Consider the following 25,825-nt stretch of genomic DNA (forward strand, 5'->3'; position numbering starts at 1 on the left):
ACTCGCTCGCTCTATCTCCCTCTCTCTCTCGCTCTCGCTCTCCCTCTCCCTCGCCCACTGATAAAATGCCTCCGTGTCCATTTTGGCAAGGTTGAGTTTGGGTAATTACCAGCTGTGCCGTGTGTGCCACACAGGCAGCAACACATCCCCATCCCGTAGATAAAAACTACACACACACACACACACACACACACACACACACACACAAACACACACAAAAAAGAAATCCAATTTTTTCAAATATTTTACAATAACCTCGTAGCTAAATAGTCGAAGTGGGTGAAGTTGTGCGGTTGAGTTGTTACTCCTCTCACACATTAGAAAGTGCAGCGGCTGTATATTTCAGGCTGCCAGAGAAATACAACTCATCAAAGCTGGAGGTAGCGAAAGGTCAATCAATATGCGTCTGAGCAGGCAGCGCTCAACACCCACTCAGTGTGTGAAATATGGACAAGGCCGGTGGCTAATGGGGAAAGTAGCTTGCTGACAAAGTTTGCTGTTAGCACCAAGACAGAGGCTTAGCGTAGCCTTGCAGAACATTCGGGAAAAACCCATCTACTAATATAGTATTCTTTTCAATGAGGTTATACAGCATCTGTTTTAAAGTTAGCCTGCTACGGTCCCACAGCACAATGCATTATTGATAAATGCAATTCTTGCAAATCAAATCAAATCAAAACATTGCCTTCTAGCTCTGTGGGGATCTATGCCCGTATTCACACACTTACTGTATAACACAATCTCTCTATGTTGTAATGATTCCGCGTCAACCCTGAGTTTTGCGATTATCCGCCGCGCTGTCTCTGTATCGTATCCCTCTGCGGACCGGAGTTTGGAGCGTGACTCGTTTCCTACCTTGTTCCCCCAGAGCCTGGTGGCCCGTCTGAAGGAGAACCTGGAGAAGCTCACAGAGGAGCGGGACCAGCGCAGCACCAGCGAGAACCGGGAGAAGGAGCAGAACAAGCGCCTGCAGAGGCAGATCCGGGACGTCAAGGAGGAGATGGGCGAGCTGTCCAAGAAGGAGGCCGAGGCCAGCCGCAAGAAGCACGAGCTGGTGAGGCACCGCCACGAGTCATCCCTGAACGGATGATGGTATAAACGTCGTCTCTCTCCTCTCTCCCCTTATTTCGCTTTTTTATTATTATGCTATTTATTTTTGGGCTTTCTGTATTTTTTGCTCCCATCCCAATTTAGTCGTTATGCCAATTCCCTTCCTGGTCGTTGCACGCATTGCCCCACTGTCGGCCTGGGGAGGGTGTAGAACTACCACATGCCTCGTCCGATACATGTGGAGTCGCCAGCCGCTTCTTTTCACCTGACCGCGAGGAGGAGTTTCACTGGGGGAACATAACGTGTGCGGAGGTTCACGCTATTTCCCCCAGATATCCCCTCCCTGCTGAACAGGCGCCCCGACCGACGAGTAGGAGTCGCAGTTTACAACGACCAGGACACACACCCCACCGTCTTCCCACCCGCTAACACTGCCAATTGACCAAGCCGGAGATACCGCTGACAGCTGGATTTGAACCCAGAGTCTCTGCGGTGGTAGGCGAGTGCTTAGTCCACTGCGCTACCCAGCCGCACCCCTTATTTAGCTTTTTAAGAGAATCCGCTGTAGACGGTGTGCGTTCTGTTTCCTCGACTGAGAAGACGTATGTAAAGTTCCCAGTAGCCTAGTAGTACGAGTCAGGGAGGCATGGGACATCATTAGAGGCTGTAGCGTGCATGGCAGGCTCAACTAATAGAAAGATAGATGTCAAAACATAATCTTACAATACATTTCTTACAAAATCTTACAAGAAATAGAATAAAACATTACTGTACATGGCTGCATATTTGTTTTAATCAACCATTCAACTCCCCCTTGCATTAATATGACTAAGTGAAATATGAACTAGCACACCCCCCCCCCCCTGATTGATTTGCCCTTTATTCCTCCTGGTCTATTCCACGTGTAGTTTCTGGTTAGCTATAAGCAAATATAATTGCAGAGAGAGGGAAAATGTTAGACTTAGAAATAGTAGTAAAATGTTAGACTTAGAAATAGTAGTTAGTAATACTAGCTACCAGTAATGTTACGTCTAATGGTAGTATTATAATCTTCGACAGCGTCAGTTAGCAAACATTAGCCGGAACGATCGGTAGCAGTCGTGTTTGGTGTCTAATGCTTAGTAACTCCAAAAGCGGACATTGTCTTAAACACTTTGCACTCTAGGACAGCTACAAAACGTCCATGTCAAACGCGGGGGAAGACCTCTTAAGCACCATGTCCGTCAGGACACACTGACCTTTCAGCAGTAGCAGCACTAATTAAGAGCTTGTGGAGCTGGTCAACCTTGTCCAGGTCACCTGGAGAAAACCTCACTGCATCTCCCCCAACCTTCTGACCAATAGGAAATGGACATCGAGAGCCTCGAGGCAGCCAATCAGAGCTTGCAGGCGGACCTCAAGCTGGCCTTCAAGAGGATCGGCGACCTCCAGGCTGCCATCGAAGACGAGATGGAGAGCGACGACAATGAAGACCTCATCAACAGGTAACGGGCAGTTTGACAACGAATGCCTCGTGGATGAGTACCGGGGCAGTCTGACAACGAAGGCCATGTCGACTAGTACCAGGCTAGTCTGACAGCGAAGACCTCGTTGACGAGTACCGTGGCAGTTTGACAACAAAGGCCTTGTCGACGAGTACCGGGCTAGTCTGACAGTGAAGGCCTTGTCGATGAGTACCATGGCAGTTAGACAACGAAGGCCTCGTCGACGAATACCAGGGCAGTTAGACAACGAAGGCCTCGTCGACGAATACCAGGGCAGTCTGACAGTGAGCTGAACAACGGTCAATAAGAGTTGCTTCAGAGTCTCTCCCCTCCTCGCAGTAGCCGTGAACACTTGGCACAGATTGCAGTTATCGCAGTTAAACTGTGGCTCAACTCAAGCGTAGGGACTGGGGGGCGACCGACGCAGGCAGGATGAATGTTCCATTGAAAAGGGCTTTGGATAAAGCAATCAGAGCAAGCTCTCCCCAGACTCAGTCATATCTTATTCACACACACTGAAAGATTTATGCTCCCAAAACTGCTGTGCTTAATTTCCGTAGCTCTTTCCATTGTAATGTGCTCCTTCTCATCCTCCCCCCCCCCCCCCCCCCCCACCTCCTCTTCTTCAATGAGACATAAGACTAGCGAAAGTTGAAAACGGCAGAGTGAAATAGAGTTCCATTCTCCCCCCCCCCTCTCTCTCTCCCTCTCCCCGGTTCCCTATTTATTTACTCTCTGATGCCTGCCGAGTCTTGTTTGTTTGTGAGCAGAGTCCCGGGGAGAGAAGCTCTCTCTACCCTCCGCCTCGGAGCGGCAAATTGCGCCCGCGTGTCAGGTTTGGTTAGAGTACACCCCGTTAGGCTCCTCTTCCCCCGCTGTGCCGCTGTGCGAGACTGCAGATCAGGATAAAGTGGCACACTGAGTCTGTGCCCCACCCCCCCCCCCCCCCCCCCCACCCAAAAAGTAATAATAACACAAAAAATAAATATAAAACAGTCCGTACTCTCGAGGGATATGCCCACGGAGGAAGTCGGCGGCGCACGGGGGTCATGGCAGCGCTCGCCGAATGACATCCGCCGCCGTTTATATGCTTCAAGCGCACTTGTTGTGATGTTTTATTCATGTGGTGTTATTTTTTTGACTGTTCTATCTCACGCTTTTCTCCTTCTGTTCTTGTTTATTTTCTGTTTGTCATGTTCTCGTCTCTCTCTCTCTCTCTCTCTCTCTCTCTCTGTCACTCCCATCCGTCATCACGACCAGTTTACAAGACATGGTGACAAAGTATCAGAAAAGAAAGAATCGAACGTGAGGATACTGGAGTTCATCTTTTTGAATTTTATGTTAATCCCCCCCCCCCCCCCCCCCTCCTCCTACTCCTCCTCCGGGTGGAATTGTCTGATATTTTCTCATCACTGGAAAAAAGATGTGGCATTCTGTAGCCTTTTTCGAGCTGACGCCAGAGCGGTCGATAAACAAATTGCCTATGAGATGAATTCAGGCTTTTCTCTCTGGGCTTTGGTGTCGAGCACAAAGCGCCTCCGTCACTAATGGCGGTCATATTGTGTCCTCTCAAACAGACATCTGGCGCTTTGCATGCGGAGGCCTGGCTGATGCCGCATCGTTATTCCAGTGCTCAGCAATCCCCCCCTCGTTTACACCACTTCTCATTGCATGACGCCACATGATAAACTGCACGAATGCCACTGTGTAAAAACACGCTCCTCCAACCCAAGCATGAGACGGACCCTCCCCTGGGTGCCCTGTATGGTTTACTCACACCGCTGCCCTCCCCTGGGTTCCATGTATGGTTTACTCACACCGCTGCGAAGCGAACACCTGCGACCAGCACTGGTACATGTTGAACCACCACCGCCTGACTGACGAGTGTCACGACGTCCCCCGCTCGGCAGTGGTGGGAAGTAACTAAGTGTTTTTACTCTAGTATTGTATTTTACTACTTGTACTTTACGTGAGTGTTTTCATTTTAGGGAACTTTATACTTTATACATTTCAAAGGAGATATTGTACTTTTTTACTCCACTACATTTATCTGAGCCCATGAGTTACTTTGAAGAAAAATATTTTGCATAGAACCACGTGGTGGCAAAAATTATACTACTTTCACATTTGAAGCCTGTCAACTTCGAGAGGACGTACTCAGAGCAGCTGGACCACATACCATTTTAACATAATCTATAGAGGTCAATGGTTCGAGGGTTGAATGCTCCCAATCACTGGAATACACAAACGTCATGCATACTTTTACTTTAGATACTTAAGTGCATTCAATAGCAAATACTTCTCTACTTTTACTTAAGTAGAATTTGAATGGCGGACGTTTACTTTTACCAGAGTACTCATTCATCTGGGTATTTCTACTTTTACTTAAGTCAAGGAACTGTGTACTTCTTCCTCCACCGCCGGTCGATCCCGGTGACATCCCCCAGGGTGGCGTCCTTGGCCCCCTCTAGTGTTTCCCCCTGGAGAGCGCGGCTCCGTTTCACCTCCCGCCCACCCGCCCGGGCTCCGCTCTGTCCTGAGGGGCCTCCTGTCGGGACACCGTCGGGTCGTGTTTGAACGGCCTCTCCTGTGCCGAGTGGCCCCGCTCGCTCCCAGGGCCCCTCTGAATATTTCAGCGACCCCGCTCCAGGGCTGGACATGGTGAGCGCCTCGGTGGCTCTCTCCGGTGACTACCCTCTCTCGACGGCGGAGGAGGACGGCGGCGTGTTCCTCATCAATCTTTGACATGCACTTGCTTAATAATGCAGAACCCTCAAATGTCCTACAAAGAGATCTCTTGCTCATCTGGCAAGCGCTACACACACGCCGCGTTAACCTCTGGCTCCCGGCCATTCCGGTCTCCGTGTCAGCGCTCCGTTATAGCGGTCTGTGTGCCTTCTGCTGTTGTTAAGCCTTGTTAAGCAGTACTGTAAAGTGCGGCATTTTGTTAAGGAGCAGGGAGCGCTCTGAATGCTAATGCCAGACTATACTGTTGCACCGCTTGTATTTGAAGACCGCCGAATGTTTTCCAGGGTAATTGGACGGGAGACGCGAGTCTCAAAGATCAATATTATGCTCTACACACGATGCGCTAAACTGTTGTAAAATATAGAAACATAAGTGGACGCGCGTGTTGAAAGATGGATCCCCCGCTCACACGCCTAATGAAATGACTTATCCGCCGAGCGGTAATGCATTCAGACGGAGAGAGAGAGAGAGAGAGAGAGAGAGAGAGAGAGAGAGAGAGACCCATGGTGTGCGAGGTGTATCTGAATTCATTCCGTTCCATCTCTCTCCACGAAGCGCTCTGGCCTTTCTTCCATCCGACGCCGTGTATAAGAGGAGGATTCTCCCACGCCCAGGACTCTCGACGGCCCTCGACTGTGTTTACAGACAGACCCCCGGGGGGGACTTTCCGAGGGCCAGACAAAGAGTTTCGGCTATTCCAGCCGTAAACACTGCCGCCCCGTAAGAGCCCAGGCAGCGCGGCACAGCGCTGTAGAGGAGCTGTGAGCAGAGCAGGAGGGATCCATAGACGCTAATGATGAATGTAATAGTGTGTAACAGAGATGTACAACCAATGGCGGCATCTTGTCACAGACAATTAATGTCTCCACGGCAACCCTCTCCGTTTGTTTGCCTCCCCCAGGCTTTCGGCGGGCGCTTAACTAATGGTACGGCGGTCAAGGACATAAATTGTGGTTGACACCGAGTGTGAAACGCTCGATTACAAAGTGCCCCGGCGCGTTGGCCATTGTTGTTTTGGCTTCTGGACCCGAGAGGCCTCCTCTCTGTGAGCTCAGAATGCAGCACCTTGTTGTACAACAAGAAAGAAGAAAAAGTACAAAGAACCTGGAGAACTGAGGCTCTAAGACCAGAGGGGGGGGGGGCATCTCTTAAAACCTTATTTTATTCACTTTACAGTTATTACAGACATTCCTGGTCAGTATAAATCCCTTTCACTACCACACGACAGAAGGTTAGCCATCTGTAGTGTGGTAGTGAAATGGTTAACCTGCTGTTGTGTGGTAGTGAAAGGGTTAACATTCTGTCGTATGCTAGTGAAAGGTTAGCCATCTGTAGTGTGGTAGTGAAAGGGTTAACCGTCTGTAGTGTGGTAATGAAAGGGGTCAACCCTTTTGTCGTGTGGCAGTGAAAGGGTTAACCTTCTGTATCGTCGCAGTGAAAGGGTTAACACTTTGGTAGAGTGGTAGTGAAAGGGGTTCTAGAAATGTTAATGGTAAACGGACCGGTGCATTTATATAACAGCTTTAATCCAAAGCGCTTTACAAATTTCTGTTCCTCACATTCACCCATTCACTCACACATTCACACACCGACGGCGGAGGCGACCATGCACGGTGCCGACCTGCTCATCGGAGTGATAAGTGCCTTGCTCAAGGACACTTCGACACGCTGCCCGGGAGGAACCGAACCTTGAACCTTTCCGATTACCAGACGACCACTCTACCTCCTGAGCCACAAATGTACTCTTTATTTCAAGCAGGCCTTCTTTCATGTTGACTTCACTGTATTCATGGTCCCTTAGGTCAGTGGTTGGATTATAAATCTTTAATTTCCCACAGGCGAGATGTGTGTGTGTGTGGGGGGGGGGGGGGGGGGGGGGGTTGCAAGCTATGCAAACGATTGCCGTAGGTCCCAGGAAACTCCAGCGAGGTCACTCGGGGGTCGGGAGACGGACAATAAGTGCCCCGCCCCGCATTTTCCCATTTCCTCGCGGCCGGGAATTGGAATTGTTATTCAAAACAAGAGTGTTGCCAGATAAGGGAAAAGGTCAAAGGTTAAAAGACTAATCTGACGAGGCTTTGGGGGAAGTGTTGACTCGCCAAAACCGAACAAACACACAAATCCTGGAGAGAGGCGTTATCTGCAACAAGAGGGAAGATGAGCAAACAGGTGGGAAGCCGCGGCTAGCTAGCGTTAGCTCCCCTTCCCAGCGCTACTGATGTTTACCCCCGTCTTATTGACGAGTCCGCCGTGCCAAAAAAAACAGCCGCCCCGGTCGCTCCGTTCATCATACCAGACGGCGTCCCCAGATTGTCTAATAGAGCAAACGTGGCCTGCAAAGCTAATTACAGCCTTAAGAGCGAATTGCTCTCATCTTCGCCCTCTCCTCCCCTCCTGCTTCCTTCCTTCCGAGCGAGTGCACGCTCCCGGCACGAGCGGCCAAGGTTATTGTTCCCTGTGAGGAAGAGGAGCGTGGAAGGAGGGCCGCAAGCCCACGCTTTACTGGGCAAAGCCTATTATTCAGCCTCTCTCCTCTGCTCCCAGGAAGCTTTTGTCTCCGGCTCTTAACTATTTTAATTATAGGTGGTGCCGGGGCCTCGAGAACATTTAAGTGTCGGGAGAGGGAGAGGGAGGGAGGGAGGGAGGGAGGGAGGGAGGGAGAGAGGGAGAGAGAGGGAGAGAGAGGGAGAGTGAGAGAGATCTTTTCTCTCCTCGGTTTCCATAGCGTGATGAGAGGATGTCTGAAATAGATGCAGAGATTTTGAACCTCCCACCCCCCTTCCTCCTCGTCTCTGTAGGGCTATTAAGCTACAACAACTTAATTTCCGCGCGCCACACGAGCGCTGGGCTCTGACGGCACTTTAATGAGCGTTGTGCTCTTTTCATCCGTGTCAAATTGTATGACAGCCCCTCCCCTTCGCCCCGCGCCTCGCCGTGGTTCATCCGCGTCTGACGATGATCATTTAGGAGGAGAAACAACGGTGCAGCGATAATTTAGGAGGAGAAACAACGCGGCGCCCACGCGGCGTCACTTTGTCAAGAGCTGTGTGTGTGTGTGTGTGTGCAAGTCTGAATGCGTATGGAGAGAACAAATCCATGACATTTGATTATTAATAAAAATAACTGAATTTTTTGCCCACTCTCATGGCCTCATCTCCTTATTCTTGTGTGTGTGTGTGTGTGTGTGTGTGTGTGCGTGCACTGCTGGGACCCTCTGCAGTGGGGATGGTGAGGAGCATGGCCAGCTAACCACAGGATGCTGATAACGCTCCTCTTAACAGCAACCAGGCCGAACCTGTGTGTGTGCGTGTGTGCGCGTGTGCGTGCGTGTGTGTGTGGGGCAGGTTGTCATGTGTATGTGTGTGTGTGTTTCCAGGGGCTCTTGTAATGGACTGCATGTGCCCACGCCACGCGGTTGTCTTTCATCCGAAATAAAAGCTCTACTCTCTTTGTTGCCACACTAACACTAACACAGACAACACTTCTCTACCTATCTGCCTGTCCTCTCTCTCTCTCTATCTCTCTCTTTCCTCCTTGTCTCTTACTCTTTTTCACTCTCTCTCTCTCTCTCTCTCTCTCTCTCTCTCTCTCTCTCTCTCTCTCTCTCTCTCTCTCTCTTTCTCTCTCTTTCTCTACATCTCTCTCTCCTTGTCTCTTACTCTCTCTCTCTCCTCCTTGTCTCTTACTCTCTCTCTCCTCTGTATCTCTTACTCTCTCTCTCCTCTGTATCTCTTACTCTCTCTCTCTCCTCCTTGTCTCTTACTCTCTCTCTCCTCTGTATCTCTTACTCTCTCTCTCTCTCCTCCTTGTCTCTTACTCTCTCTCTCCTCCTTGTCTCTTACTCTCTCTCTCCTCTGTATCTCTTACTCTCTCTCTCCTCTGTATCTCTTTCTCTCTCTCTCCTCCTTGTCTCTTACTCTCTCTCCTCTGTATCTCTTACTCTCTCTCTCTCTCCTCCTTGTCTCTTACTCTCTCTCTCCTCTGTATCTCTTACTCTCTCTCTCTCTCCTCCTTGTCTCTTACTCTCTCTCTCCTCTGTATCTCTTACTCTCTCTCTCTCCTCTGTATCTCTTACTCTCTCTCTCTCTCCTCCTTGTCTCTTACTCTCTCTCTCCTCTGTATCTCTTACTCTCTCCTCCTTGTCTCTTACTCTCTATCTCTCCTCCTTGTCTCTTACTCTCTCTCTCCTCCTTGTCTCTTACTCTCTCTTTCTCTCTCCTCCTTGTCTCTTACTCTCTCTTTCTCTCTCCTCCTTGTCTCTTACTCTCTCCCCCTCTCTCTCTCCTCCTCCTATTTCCTCTAACTTGTTCTCTGTGTTGTGCCCTCCTCTCCTCCTCCTCCTCCTCCTCCTCGTCCTGCTCCTCCTCCTCCTCCTCCTCCTCCTCCTCCTCCTCCTCCTCCTCCTCCTCCTCCTCCTCCTCCTCCTCCTCCTCCTCCGCCTCCTCCTCCAGTGATGGTGGCTCAGACACAGACTCGGAGGTGGAGGACCGGGTGGACGGGGTAAAGTCCTGGCTGTCCAAAAACAAAGGCTCCGCCAAGAACCTCTCTGACGACGGCAGTCTGAAGAGTTCCAGGTCTGTACTCGCACGTACTGTGTTGCTGTTGCTCTCAAGATCCACCCTGACATAGAATTAATATGTTGTTTATATTATACCGTACAATTTCAAAAGGTCTCTTAAAGGGGCAGTTCACCCCATATCCCTACCCAGAGTGCTATCTATCCATCCAGATCGTTTTGGAGTTATTTGCTTAGTTTTGGAGATATCTGCTGTCACTCCAACACAGTGGAGCACAAAGCACCAAAATAAATATAAAAAAACTCAAAAGCAATGTCTCTTTCCAGAAATCTTGACCCAGTTACTAACACACGGACCTTGTTGTGAGCCGTTACATGTTGGCACTGTTACAGTGTGGGGCGTTGCTAGGTTCCAAGGTTCCAAGGATGTTTCATTGAGAGACGCAGAACAAGTACAGGAATAAGAAGAGTTTGTATGTCCACATTAGATTAGATTCAAATGTATTGTCATCATACAGCACAAGTACAGTACAACAGAAATAAGTTTGGCATCCAACCAGAGTGCAAATGTAACAGTAAAGTGCAATAGTAATATATAATGTACAGGTGATTAAACTGGGTAATATATAAATGAGTACTACTGGGTGTAGTGCTAATCAGATGTATGTACAGAGTTGTAATACCAATATGTACAGTGGTACAGGTACAGTATAAAGACAGTGTGGTCATATGGTAGGTAAGCGATATGAAAACATATAGATATAGTATCTGCAGATTATGTGCAGGTATGTATATAGACAGGTGGATATATATATAATTTTACAGTAAGAATACATATATATATATATATATATATATATACAGTATATACAGCATTATTGTACATGCTATCATACAGAGTTATATGGGTTATATGCAGGTGTATACGTAGGTATATAGGGGGTTATATGAGGGTAAATTCAGGCAGATATGGATATGTATTATATATGCAGACTATACAGCACTGCTGTACATTAACACTGGTGAACAAAAACATACAGCATTCCAACAAGGACAAAGAACTAAGTATGCATCTGTGAAGCACATGGGAGCACAAGACAAACAGAGCCTTAGCAAATGCACCATGGAGACTAGTAACTCTGTGGCTATCGCAAAACAAAGATAAAGCCTACATTAAACATGCAACAGCAAACAACGGATAAACACAGAGGGCCTGGGTAGAGGGAACTAAAATACACAGACGAAAACACCTGGGCTGAATACAAACAGACACACACAGAGAGAGTGGAAGAACGTAATGTCCGTGACGAGAGTGGCAGAGCAGGAGAGACGGACCAGGCAGGAGAGACAGACCAGGACCAGGAGAGACAGACCAGGCAGGAGAGACAGACCAGGACCAGGCAGGAGAGACAGACCAGGACCAGGCAGGAGAGACAGACCAGGACCAGGCAGGAGAGACAGACCAGGACCAGGCAGGAGAGACAGACCAGGACCAGGCAGGAGAGACAGACCAGGACCAGGCAGGAGAGACAGACCAGGCAGGAGAGACAGACCAGGACCAGGAGAGACAGACCAGACAGGAGAGACAGACCAGGACCAGGCAGGAGAGACAGACCAGGCAGGAGAGACAGACCAGGACCAGGAGAGACAGACCAGGACCAGGCAGGAGAGACAGACCAGGCAGGAGAGACAGACCAGGACCAGGAGAGACAGACCAGGTAGGAGAGACAGACCAGGACCAGGCAGGAGAGACAGACCAGACAGGAGAGACAGACCAGGCAGGAGAGACAGACCAGGACCAGGATAGACAGACCAGGACCAGGAGAGACAGACCAGACAGGAGAGACAGACCAGGACCAGGAGAGACAGACCAGGCAGGAGAGACAGACCAGGACCAGGCAGGAGAGACAGACCAGACAGGAGAGACAGACCAGACAGGAGAGACAGACCAGGCAGGAGAGACAGACCAGGACCAGGAGAGACAGACCAGGACCAGGAGAGACAGACCAGACAGGAGAGACAGACCAGGACCAGGAGAGACAGACCAGACAGGAGAGACAGACCAGGACCAGGAGAGACAGACCAGACAGGAGAGACAGACCAGGACCAGGAGAGACAGACCAGACAGGAGAGACAGACCAGACAGGAGAGACAGACCAGACAGGAGAGACAGACCAGACAGGAGAGACAGACCAGACAGGAGAGACAGACCAGACAGGAGAGACAGACCAGACAGGAGAGACAGACCAGGACCAGGAGAGACAGACCAGGACCAGGAGAGACAGACCAGGCAGGAGAGACAGACCAGGACCAGGAGAGACAGACCAGGACCAGGAGAGACAGACCAGGACCAGGAGAGACAGACCAGGACCAGGAGAGACAGACCAGGACCAGGAGAGACAGACCAGGACCAGGAGAGACAGACCAGGACCAGGAGAGACAGACCAGGACCAGGCAGGAGAGACAGACCAGGACCAGGAGAGACAGACCAGGACCAGGAGAGACAGACCAGGCAGGAGAGACAGACCAGGACCAGGCAGGAGAGACAGACCAGGCAGGAGAGACAGACCAGACAGGAGAGACAGACCAGGACCAGGCAGGAGAGACAGACCAGGCAGGAGAGACAGACCAGGACCAGGAGAGACAGACCAGACAGAAGAGACAGACCAGGACCAGACAGGAGAGACAGACCAGGACCAGGAGAGACAGACCAGGACCAGGAGAGACAGACCAGACAGGAGAGACAGACCAGGACCAGGCAGGAGAGACAGACCAGGCAGGAGAGACAGACCAGACAGGAGAGACAGACCAGGCAGGAGAGACAGACCAGACAGGAGAGACAGACCAGGCAGGAGAGACAGACCAGACAGGAGAGACAGACCAGGCAGGAGAGACAGACCAGACAGGAGAGACAGACCAGACAGGAGAGACAGACCAGGCCCAGGAGAGACAGACCAGGACCAGGAGAGACAGACCAGGCAGGAGAGACAGACCAGGACCAGGAGAGACAGACCAGGCAGGAGAGACAGACCAGGACCAGGAGAGACAGACCAGGCAGGAGAGACAGACCAGACAGGAGAGACGGACCAGGACCAGGCAGGAGAGACAGACCAGACAGGAGAGACAGACCAGACAGGAGAGACAGACCAGGCAGGAGAGACAGACCAGGACCAGGAGAGACAGACCAGGCAGGAGAGACAGACCAGGACCAGGAGAGACAGACCAGGCAGGAGAGACAGACCAGACAGGAGAGACGGACCAGGACCAGGCAGGAGAGACAGACCAGACAGGAGAGACAGACCAGACAGGAGAGACAGACCAGACAGGAGAGACAGACCAGGCAGGAGAGACAGACCAGACAGGAGAGACAGACCAGACAGGAGAGACAGACCAGACAGGAGAGACAGACCAGGTAGGAGAGACAGACCAGGACCAGGAGAGACAGACCAGGCAGGAGAGACAGACCAGGACCAGGAGAGACAGACCAGGCAGGAGAGACAGACCAGGCAGGAGAGACAGACCAGACAGGAGAGACAGACCAGACAGGAGAGACAGACCAGGACCAGGAGAGACAGACCAGACAGGAGAGACAGACCAGGCAGGAGAGACAGACCAGGACCAGGAGAGACAGACCAGGCAGGAGAGACAGACCAGGCAGGAGAGACAGACCAGGACCAGGAGAGACAGACCAGGCAGGAGAGACGGACCAGGCAGGAGAGACGGACCAGGACCAGGCAGGAGAGACAGACCAGACAGGAGAGACAGACCAGACAGGAGAGACAGACCAGGCAGGAGAGACAGACCAGGCAGGAGAGACAGACCAGGCAGGAGAGACAGACCAGGACCAGGAGAGACAGACCAGACAGGAGAGACAGACCAGGCAGGAGAGACAGACCAGGCAGGAGAGACAGACCAGACAGGAGAGACAGACCAGGACCAGGAGAGACAGACCAGGCAGGAGAGACAGACCAGACAGGAGAGACAGACCAGACAGGAGAGACAGACCAGGACCAGGAGAGACAGACCAGGCAGGAGAGACAGACCAGGACCAGGAGAGACATACCAGGCAGGAGAGACAGACCAGACAGGAGAGACAGACCAGACAGGAGAGACAGACCAGACAGGAGAGACAGACCAGGACCAGGAGAGACAGACCAGACAGGAGAGACAGACCAGGCAGGAGAGACAGACCAGGACCAGGAGAGACGGACCAGGACCAGGAGAGACAGACCAGACAGGAGAGACAGACCAGGACCAGGAGAGACGGACCAGGCAGGAGGGGCAGACCAGGACCAGGAGAGACAGACCAGACAGGAGAGACGGACCAGACAGGAGAGACAGACCAGGACCAGGAGAGACTGACCAGGACCAGGAGAGACAGACCAGACAGGAGAGACAGACCAGGACCAGGAGAGACGGACCAGGCAGGAGGGGCAGACCAGGCAGGAGAGACAGACCAGGACCAGGAGAGACAGACCAGGACCAGGAGAGACAGACCAGGCAGGAGAGACAGACCAGGACCAGGAGAGACAGACCAGGCAGGAGAGACAGACCAGGACCAGGAGAGACGGACCAGGACCAGGAGAGACAGACCAGGCAGGAGAGACAGACCAGGACCAGGAGAGACAGACCAGGACCAGGAGAGACGGACCAGGACCAGGAGAGACAGACCAGGCAGGAGAGACAGACCAGGCAGGAGAGACAGACCAGGCAGGAGAGACAGACCAGGCAGGAGAGACAGACCAGACAGGAGAGACAGACCAGGACCAGGAGAGACAGACCAGGCAGGAGAGACAGACCAGACAGGAGAGACAGACCAGACAGGAGAGACAGACCAGGACCAGGAGAGACAGACCAGGCAGGAGAGACAGACCAGGACCAGGAGAGACATACCAGGCAGGAGAGACAGACCAGACAGGAGAGACAGACCAGACAGGAGAGACAGACCAGACAGGAGAGACAGACCAGGACCAGGAGAGACAGACCAGACAGGAGAGACAGACCAGACAGGAGAGACAGACCAGGCAGGAGAGACAGACCAGGACCAGGAGAGACGGACCAGGACCAGGAGAGACAGACCAGACAGGAGAGACAGACCAGGACCAGGAGAGACGGACCAGGCAGGAGGGGCAGACCAGGACCAGGAGAGACAGACCAGACAGGAGAGACGGACCAGACAGGAGAGACAGACCAGGACCAGGAGAGACGGACCAGGACCAGGAGAGACAGACCAGACAGGAGAGACAGACCAGGACCAGGAGAGACGGACCAGGCAGGAGGGGCAGACCAGGCAGGAGAGACAGACCAGGACCAGGAGAGACAGACCAGGCAGGAGAGACAGACCAGGACCAGGAGAGACAGACCAGGCAGGAGAGACAGACCAGGACCAGGAGAGACGGACCAGGACCAGGAGAGACAGACCAGGCAGGAGAGACAGACCAGGACCAGGAGAGACAGACCAGGACCAGGAGAGACGGACCAGGACCAGGAGAGACAGACCAGGCAGGAGAGACAGACCAGGCAGGAGAGACAGACCAGGACCAGGCAGGAGACAGACCAGGACCAGGCAGGAGAGACAGACCATGACCAGGAGAGACAGACCAGGCAGGAGAGACAGACCAGGACCAGGAGAGACGGACCAGGACCAGGAGAGACAGACCAGGCAGGAGAGACAGACCAGGACCAGGAGAGACGGACCAGGCAGGAGAGACGGACCAGGCAGGAGAGACAGACCAGGACCAGGAGAGACAGACCAGGCAGGAGAGACGGACCAGGACCAGGCAGGAGAGATAGACCAGGCAGGAGAGACAGACCAGGACCAGGAGAGACAGACCAGGCAGGAGAGACGGACCAGGACCAGGCAGGAGAGACAGACCAGACAGGAGAGACGGACCAGGACCAGGCAGGAGGGGCAGACCAGGACCAGGACCAGGAGAGACAGACCAGGCAGGAGGGGCAGACCAGGACCAGGCAGGAGAGACAGACCAGACAGGAGAGACAGACCAGACAGGAGAGACAGACCAGGCTGGAGAGACAGACCAGGCAGGAGAGACAGACCAGACAGGAGAGACAGACCAGACAGGAGAGACAGACCAGGCAGGAGAGACAGACCAGGCAGGAGAGACAGACCAGGACCAGGAGAGACAGACCAGGACCAGGAGAGACAGACCAGGCAGGAGAGACAGACCAGACAGGAGAGACAGACCAGGACCAGGAGAGACAGACCAGGCAGGAGAGACAGACCAGGACCAGGAGAGACAGACCAGACAGGAGAGACAGACCAGGCAGGAGAGACAGACCAGGACCAGGAGAGACGGACCAGGACCAGGAGAGACAGACCAGACAGGAGAGACAGACCAGGACCAGGAGAGACAGACCAGGCAGGAGAGACAGACCAGGACCAGGAGAGACAGACCAGACAGGAGAGACAGACCAGACAGGAGAGACAGACCAGACAGGAGAGACAGACCAGGACCAGGAGAGACAGACCAGGACCAGGAGAGACAGACCAGACAGGAGAGACAGACCAGGACCAGGAGAGATGGACCAGGACCAGGAGAGACAGACCAGACAGGAGAGACAGACCAGGACCAGGAGAGACGGACCAGGCAGGAGGGGCAGACCAGGCAGGAGAGACAGACCAGGACCAGGAGAGACAGACCAGGCAGGAGAGACAGACCAGGACCAGGAGAGACAGACCAGACAGGAGAGACAGACCAGGACCAGGCAGGAGAGACAGACCAGGCAGGAGAGACAGACCAGGACCAGGCAGGAGAGACAGACCATGACCAGGAGAGACGGACCAGGCAGGAGAGACAGACCAGGACCAGGCAGGAGAGACAGACCAGGCAGGAGAGACAGACCAGGACCAGGCAGGAGAGACAGACCAGGACCAGGCAGGAGAGACAGACCATGACCAGGAGAGACAGACCAGGCAGGAGAGACAGACCAGGACCAGGAGAGACGGACCAGGACCAGGAGAGACAGACCAGGCAGGAGAGACAGACCAGGACCAGGAGAGACGGACCAGGCAGGAGAGACGGACCAGGCAGGAGAGACAGACCAGGACCAGGAGAGACAGACCAGACAGGAGAGACGGACCAGGACCAGGCAGGAGGGGCAGACCAGGACCAGGACCAGGAGAGACAGACCAGGCAGGAGGGGCAGACCAGGACCAGGCAGGAGAGACAGACCAGGCAGGAGAGACAGACCAGGACCAGGCAGGAGAGACAGACCAGGCAGGAGAGACAGACCAGGCAGGAGAGACAGACCAGGACCAGGAGAGACAGACCAGGACCAGGAGAGACAGACCAGGCAGGAGAGACAGACCAGGCAGGAGAGACAGACCAGGACCAGGAGAGACAGACCAGACAGGAGAGACAGACCAGGACCAGGAGAGACGGACCAGGCAGGAGAGACAGACCAGGACCAGGCAGGAGAGACAGACCAGGCAGGAGGGGCAGAACGTTACAGGAACTATTTTCTACCAAAGTACACCACACAATGAATGTGGAAGTAGTTTGGTAGAACATAGTCCCTACATGAAACTCCTCGGAAGAAGGTCTGTGTGTTGTCCTCAGTAACAGGGCCATGGTTTCTGGAAAGAGACATTCCTTTTGAGTTTTTTGTTTTTGTTTTGAGAGCCACAAGCTGGGTGCCATTCAGCTTAATTTTATTGGAGTGATGGCAGATATCTCTACAGCAGATAGCTCTACAGCAGATATCTCTAGGCAGATACTGTATTTCTATGGGAGATATTTCTATGGCAGATACTGTATTTCTATGGCAGATATCTCTATGGCAGATATCTCTACGGCAGATATCTCTAGGCAGATATCTCTATAGCAGATATCTCTATGGCAGATATCTCTATAGCAGATATCTCTAGGCAGATATCTCTACGGCAGATATCTACAAAACTAAGCAAATCACTCCAAAACTATCTGGATGGATGGACAGCACTCCGGGTACAGTAAGTGGGGAAATGTGTTTTTATTTTATTTTGGGTAGACTGCTCCTTTAAGCTGAATACCAGAGAGACATGACCAGTGATCTCGTCATCAATAGAGCAATCCTGGAGCTGCTCCATAGACGGTGAATAATGACCGTAGCAACGACAAGATTTACCGGCCAGATTGCCTATATGGTATTTAAATGTACATTTATCATCAAGCCAAATGCCAAGACATTTGTATTCTGTAACTCTTTCGACGTCGGACCCATTCATAGTTGATATATGCAAATGTCTGTAAACTGTTTCTCTAGCCCCGGAGGATATCGTGTATTTTGTTTGTTTGTTTGCATTAATCAAGATGCAGAGCTGTACGCCTCACATTTAAATAGTAATTTGGATGCGATGGCTCAAACTATGAGCCTTAATTAAAGTCTAAAGTCTGCCACTAATGAATTGCCAATGGACCGACTCCAAGGAGGCCCACACGATGACATCACAGATCCCAGTCTCGATGCTCCGGGTTTCCCGCTTATGGCGGGACAGCTGTCGTGTTCGCAGACTGCAGCCCGAGTGCTTCCAGTCCGCTCAGAGGGCGGATCTTCCCTTTATTTGAACCGGTGTAACCGAGCGTTGGACTGCGTGTTAGTGAATGGTAAATGGTGCATTTATATAGTGCTTTTATCCAAAGCGCTTTACAATTTGTTCTCATTCACTCACACATTCACTCACCGACGGCGGAGGCGACCATGCAAGGTGCCAACCCGCTCATCGGGATCAATTTAGGGGTTAAGTGTCTTGCTCAAGGACACAATTTCGACACGCTGCCCGGGAGGAGCTGCAATCGAACCGGTACACTCTGGATTACCAGACGACTGCTCTCTCTCCCCTGAGCCACTGTCGCCCACACTGTGTTAGTATGCACACCCCTCCACCGCTTCACAAGTGTTTGGGTGCGAGCGAAAGATAAACCAATCGGGACAGTTCTCGGCGACTTGGCTTAAAACAATGGGGAGTGTTATTACTTGAGCGCGTCCTCCAGGCACTCTGTCTTTATTGTCGTTCCCTTGACGACTGGGGCCGTCGACCCCCCTTCTTTAAAAGGTAGCTGCCTCCCTGGCAGATTTATCGACGTGCCCGATGGCCAGCTGGCATAGCCTACCCCCCCCCTCCTCTCTCTCCCCGAGATTAATGAATGTGTCTGCCAGCTGACAGCTTCGATTGGCCCAGATTTGTCTCCTTACCAGGAGATTTAACTCCTCCCCCCTATACTCTTCCCCCCCCCCCCTCCCCTCCCTCGCTTGAACTGCTCCTTAACTTTTAAAAGTTTTTTAAATCTCTCTTTACTGTGTGTCCCCACGGAGACCTGCTCTACCAAGAGAGCTTAGCTCCGGTACCCAGAACCCCCTCCCGCCTCCTCTCCCGACACTACCTTCTTTGGGGGGGGGGCGGGGTTAAACACACACACACAGACACTAATACCGTTCGGCTGCTGATCCCTTAGAGGGTTTTAACTACAATGAAATGCTTGAGTAGAATCTCCTGTAGCATTTACAGCCATAACAATTGATTAGAATCAATAATGTACACCGCTCTGTTCAATATCCCACTCATTAGAGGCAGTTTAAACTTTGATTCAGCATCAAGGCATTGATTGCCACAAGCCGGTGTATTGGGCAGAGAGAGGCCAGGTACAGTACATGCTCTGTGTAACATTTACTTTTAATATGGTTTCTGTATTAAAGGTTGGCTCTCCTTTCATTCTCCCTTTCATTTTATTCACCGCTGGGAACTTTCAGCTCCGAGGTCTCTCGTGTTTCTCACAAGCTTTTTCTGTTTGACTCGTTTATCTTTGCTTTTTCATCCATCATTCTTTATTATTTCTCCTCTCTCCCTCCACTATCCTCCTCCTTTTCACCCTACCTCCATCTTTCTTTGTCTTTCACTCGTCTCGTTCTCTTCCCTCCTTCCTTCCTTCCTCCATCCGTTCCTCTGTCCACTCCTTTTTCTCTCTCTTTAGATTCGCCGCTAACTTAGACGCAGAGCGGAAAGAGGCTAAGGAATGGAAAGAGGCCAATATGGAGGTAGAGAAGAGCAGGCCATTTTCCACCATGAGTTCCCTTAGCTATAGGAAGCGCTCCAGCCTCAAGGACACGGGGGACGGCAGCGCCCTCCTCAGCTCCCTCAAGGAGAACTCGGAGTCCCAGGAGCCCCTCTCCTCCTACCGCAAGGCCAAGCCCAAAGCCGCGGACCCCCAGGACGACTCCTACTCCGTGGTCTCCCGGAGGAAGTCGCAGGCCAGCGACGACATGGACGACCGAGGCTCCGTGATCTCCCAGGCCTACACGGAGGCCACCAGCCGCGCCCGGAAGGGCATGGACAGCCGCTGGGCAGACTTCGACAAGGAGTCCACCGTCTCGTCCTACGCCCCCAGTCGGGCTTCGGTCCGCCGCGGCCTGAGCCCGGAAGACGACGACGCCAAGTCCACCGTCAGCGTGTCCAGCCCCGTGGGACGCCACCAGAGCATGTCCCGGAGCGGCGAGTCCCTCTACAGGCGCAGCCCCGGGAGCGTGAGCCGCGCCGATTCCCACATGTCCCTGGCGCGCAGCTGCCGCCTGAGCGAGTTCGGCCTGGGCGACGCGGACGACGGGCGCAGCGTGGCGTACAGCGAGAGGTCGTCGGCGTACAGCCCTCACTCGTCGGCCGGCCGCAGCATCTCCATGCCGCCTCAGGCTCGCGCATCCACCGGCGACGACGACGAGCTGCTCGACATCAAGCCGGTCAGCCACCGCAACTACCTGGACCCCGACCTGGAGAAGGCCATCAACGAGGTGCTGAGCTTCAAGCCCATCACGTTCAAGCGCACCTGCCTGGACGACTCGGAGGGCGACGACGCCGCCCCCGGGAAAGCCGACGACGCCGATACCAGCGGCAGCAGCAGGGCCGCCGGGGACAGCGGGCGCGGAGGGAGCAGCCTCAGGCGCTCCGTGTCGGCCGTGGACTGCGTGCGGTCGTCCAGCAGCATGAGCTCCCGCAGCAGCCGCAGCCGCAGCAGCCGGAGCCGCAGCAGCAGCAAGAGCAGCAGCAAGAGCAAGAAGAAGAGGAGGAGCCACAGCTCCGAGTCGGACAGCTCGGACGACGGCCGCCGCAAGAAGGGCGGCTCCAAGAAGAGGAGCAAGAAGTCCAAGAAGAAGTCCAAGAAGAGGAGCAAGTCCTCCTCCTCCTCCTCCTCATCCTCCTCGGAGTCGGACTCGGAGTCGGACTCGAGCTCGGGCGCCTCCACCATCTCCTACCGCAGTGCCAACAGCGTGAAGAGGGCGCCGAGTCGAAAGGTCTCGAGCCCGGAGGCGGAGGGGGACGGCGAGGGGGGCGGCGAGGCGCCGGGCGAGGGCGAGGGCCCGGCCCCCAGCAAGAAGGAGCAGAAGCAGAGGAAGAAGAAAGTGGACAACCTGATGATGAAATACCTGTATCGGGCCGACAGTGATTGAGGCAGTAGGTGCTTGGCCTGGTGTGGACTCACGTTAGTGCTCGAAGCATGGTGTGCTTTAACCCACAGGAACACTCTCCTAATGAACTCACTCAGGCTCCCAGGGATCTCTTTCACTATTATATATTACCTTTTGAAATTCTAATTAGTTTTGTATTTCGTATGATGTATCACTTCGGTAGAACTTTCTTTTTTCTTTTTCTTTTTTTTTTTTTTTAGGGGGGGCGGGGGGGTTGTTTATTTCACGTTCTCAATTTCCCGCTAAACACCCGTAATGGATTCCATTAATTCTCAGTGGCTTCCTCTCACAGCAATTAGGATTATGTCTGTTGAATGGCAATTATCCTGACATTTCTTTTTCACCGCGGTAACAGCGCTGACTTTTGTGGAAAGAGAGAGAGGAGAGAGAGGGAGAATTGTGCGGTGAATTTTATCAGCATGCAGATTAGCCGTGCGGTGGGGGCGAGGGGGGGGGGGGGGGGGGGGCAAGGAGGCGGGGCTCACGTGGGCCGATACGCAGGGCGCTAATTCCTCCCCAAACGTCTCTGTGATTTATAGCCTCGAAAAGGCAAAAATAACAGGAGTCGTCAATTAAAAGGGGCCACCATAGATTTTCCCCTCCAGACCCTTAACTGCCTGCGTAATTAGACCCCAAGCATCGATTTACACCAACTAGCAAGTTCATTTAAGATGCACGATTGACAGTAATTAACCCCAGGTTTGCAATATTTAAGCAGCTTGAATGTTAAATAATGTTAACCCTGGGTAGCGGGGTCGAAGGTAAGAGTGACCGCGTGATTGAGTTTAGAGTTTTCCCCTCCTCCTAATGAGCTCGTCCGGCAGGGAAAAATACGGCGGGTGAAAGGCGGCTCTATTGACGTTTTGATTCGACGGACAATGTTGTTAGTCGTGTACGTTAGCGTTATCATCAGTAGACACGACGCGGAGCATGCATTTCTGTTGTCCCGCTTGATTCGCAGGCTGAAGTACCGCCGTCTGGGCTGAAAGCTGTACTATTCAACACAGCTGTAGTCTTTTAATGACGCTATTCAATTTATATAGTTAGCTTCAGTGGCATTTTGACCGTTTTTAACAATGGATATTTTGTATTTGTGTGTAAACGGTGTGTGGTTGCATGATGTTGTGTTGCTGTTGCAAGTGAAGATGATTGATAACATTATGGAGGGAAAAAGACAACACCCCTCCCCCCTCCTCCCTGCTGCTAGGCTCCCCCCCCCCCCACGCTTGATTGTGACATGCTGAACGTCTCTTCTTCTTCTTCTTCTTCTCTCCCCCGCTCACAGCCCCCCGAGCCGAAGACGCTTCTGCTTCGACAGATCCGACGAAGAGGAGGAAGAAGAGGAGAAGGGGGAGGGCGGGGCGTCCGGAAGCGCCGCCCGCTCCAGATACACGCGCGGCAGCTACCTGAATGATAGCGACGGCGAGGACAAGCCTGCTGAGACCACCGCGTAGTCCTTGGTGTGTGTGTGTGTGTACAGTACACACACACACGCACACACACATACATGCACATACCTTTCCCGAATGTCCCCATCACTCACCCGGTTGTCGCGGTTTTGGCCTTGCATGCTATGCTGACCCTAGTGGGGCACCAAGGGAAACGAACACACACACACACACACACACACGTGCAAAATAACAAAACGAAAAAAAACACAAAAATTGCTCTGTGTGACTTAAAAGATAATAACCCTACAGCGAAGCATTGACAATATTATAATTGTTGTTACTATTATGAATACTTGTGCAGAGCTTGTGACGCCACGCCCTCAAGGAGGGTCTGGGTGCTATATTAAATCTACGCTGTCAAGATCCACGCGGTCTTTTCAATTCCCCCACTTCTAAACCCCCCCCCCCCTCCCAAAACAGCAGCTCCATTAATAATGACTTGTCTCTCCTGGCTGCATGCGAGCAGCTGCTTGGCCTGAGCTGCTATCCTCCTCTCCTCCTCTCCTCTCCTACTCCTCCTCCTATCATGGTTGTAACTGAGCCAAAGAACGTTAGGTTCCCATGTTTTTTTTTAATCAGTGCCCCAAAAAAAATAGAAGGAAAGAAAACTACCAAAAAAGCCTTTTGTTGCAGATTTGTGTTCACTGTGTTATTATCGCTTACTTACTGTGTCCTGATGCGAGTCCCTGGTTTCTATTCTTCTTGGGGGGGGGGGGGGGGGGGGGGGTGGTATTGGACAAGTGCCATTTGATATAAACACCAGGTCCTCTGCAGCAGCAGCCTTCCACACAGCTGTTCTTGGATCTCGGGTCGTTTCATGAAAACCGCCGCGCGCCGAGGAACGCTCTCATCATCATCATCCGCTCTCCTCATCATCCACTCTCATCATCATCCGCTCGCTTTCTGTTCCCTCAAAAGGTTTTTTTTGGTCTCGAGGAAGACAAGAAGGCCACGGCTTTGACTGTTCTGTGATGAAAAATAGACGTTTTTTCTTTTCTCCTGTTTTCTTTTTTTCATTCGATTTTTATTTTTTATGATAATAATTTTCTTCCATCTTTTGTTTTGATGTTTGGAGAAAGAAGGATGATTTGTTTGGAAAAAGAAGGATGATTGTTTGGAGAGGAACATTTATTTCCACGAGGGCGGATGCGCACCGTCGTGAAACGCCTTGTCTTGATTCTTTTTCTTCTTTTAAATTGCAACTGGAATTGACTTAAGTACTTTTGCCTGAATACTTTAGGGACTCTGAGTCTTTGGCTCAGCTGTTTTCTTTCCCTCCTATGTCCTTGGTTATGGTTGTTGAAAAGATTTTCAACTTTTTTTTAATTTGATGTGCTTTGCTTTCCAAAGGGAACGTACTTGACATCGGGCGCCCCGGCTTTCGTTGGTTTCTAAGGAAAACGACAACAACGCAGACACACACACACACACACGCACACACAATGTAATGGGTATACTAGAATGAGAAACCATAACCAGCATCTGAAGGTTTCCCGTTATATAGAGTAACTTCACAAACTGAACACACTGCTTTCTGTTCAAGAGCAGATTCTGTGAAATAATACTTTTCAGTGTCTTTTGAGGCCCGTTTGTCACGTATTCTAGTCTGACCCCAGTGACGCCCCCTTCAGCAGCAAGAAACCTACATGTTTCAGGGTTGCTTAAAAGGTGCCGTAAGTGGTGTTTCTTTTTGTTGAAATTAGTGGTCTACATGCTAAAATAATATCTCTACATTCCGACAGCCATCACTGATATAGAGTGTCTGGTCAGTAACATGGGTCTCCCAGTCCCTCCACTCTGCAGTAAACAGAAAATAAATGTCCTGGTATCCTGTTCCAACTAGAAGAGAGAACACCACACTGCAAAAATGGTCTTTACAAAAACAAGAAAATAAACAAACGTGTGCTTGAAACCAGTAATCAAAGATAAAGAAATACAAAAAAATAGGTTCTCTCTCCTGATTGGATAAAGTGGGAAGGGATACCAGGAAATGTATTTTGTGTTGACTGCAGAGCAGAGGGACTGGGAGACCTACAGTATGTTACTGACCAGACACTCTATATATCAATGATGGCTGTTGGAATGTAGAGCTATTTAACACTTATTTTAACAGGAAAATTCCACTTACAGCACATTCAAGAGTTACATTGAACCCTTTGGTCGTCTCTCTCTCTCTCTCTCTCTCTCTCTCTCTCTCTCTCTCTTTCTCTCTCTCTCGCTCTCGCTCTCGCTCTCTCTCTCTCTCTCTCTCTCTCTCTCTCTCTCTCTCTCTCTCTCTCTCTCTCTCTCTCTCTCTCTCTCTAGTATTTATGAATTAGCAATTAAAGTATTTTAGAAAGCCTTGATAAGTCCCATTGTATCTCCACACAGTGTCCAGGGGGCTGAAAGGAGAAGCTGGGTGTGATTGTATTATACATGCGTTTTCTTTTTAAATAGACTCACGTCTATCACTTCTACTTACTCTCTATGCAGTCAACATGAGTTTGGAAATGGAAACTTTCTTTTTTCCTTTTTTTCTTTTTTTTAAGAGTGTTTTTGGACCTTGTTTACACACCGATAAACCTGGCTCAATTAACGACTTGGCAAAAATAAAGAAGACATGAGCATAATGACATAACATTGCTGACTGTACACACATTAATATTTATATATAAATATCTGTATGAATCATGCTAGCTTTCAAAATAGTTCATGTTTATTTTCGTTATGAACAAAAATGACCACTTGTTATAAGTAATAATTTTTGCATTACAGTTTAATATATTGTAAATAAATAATGGTGATTGTTTTACAACGTCTCCGGACTGCATTCATTCTTTGTTTTTTTTACCTTCTTTATCTTTTATGCCTTCTTTTTGAGACTTGAATATAATACTGCATTTCTGGAGGGCATGCTAAGATGAAAAAGAAGATTTTCTGATGAATGTGCTTTGATGTTTTCATCCACTCTGTGAAAATGTCAACACTGACACTGACCCTGACCTTCCCTTGTAGGAACTAATCCCACTACTCCCTTTCAGAAAAAAACCCTTTCCTTTCCTCGTGTGATTTAAGGGCAAATGTTTATTTTCTTCCTAAGCACAAACCTCCGCTCCAAAGCAGACTCCCAATAGCACATA

General features: G+C 51.4%; 1 protein-coding gene across 1 annotated transcript in view; it reads left to right on the forward strand.

Annotated features, from left to right (window-relative positions):
- Positions 1–25,500, forward strand: part of LOC311224464 (unconventional myosin-XVIIIa-like) — a 283,821-nt gene extending 258,321 nt beyond the window's left edge. The window contains 4 exon segments of the mRNA XM_084309468.1: positions 869–1,054; positions 2,395–2,534; positions 9,734–9,856; positions 22,541–25,500. Of these exon segments, the coding sequence (XP_084165594.1) occupies positions 869–1,054; positions 2,395–2,534; positions 9,734–9,856; positions 22,541–22,709 (618 nt within the window). The 3' untranslated portion in view covers positions 22,710–25,500.
- The last annotated feature ends 325 nt before the right edge of the window (positions 25,501–25,825 follow it).

The sequence above is a fragment of the Notolepis coatsorum genome (assembly GCF_963971535.1).
Source record: "Notolepis coatsorum genome assembly, chromosome: 1".
Taxonomy (NCBI): Eukaryota; Metazoa; Chordata; class Actinopteri; order Aulopiformes; family Paralepididae; genus Notolepis; species Notolepis coatsorum.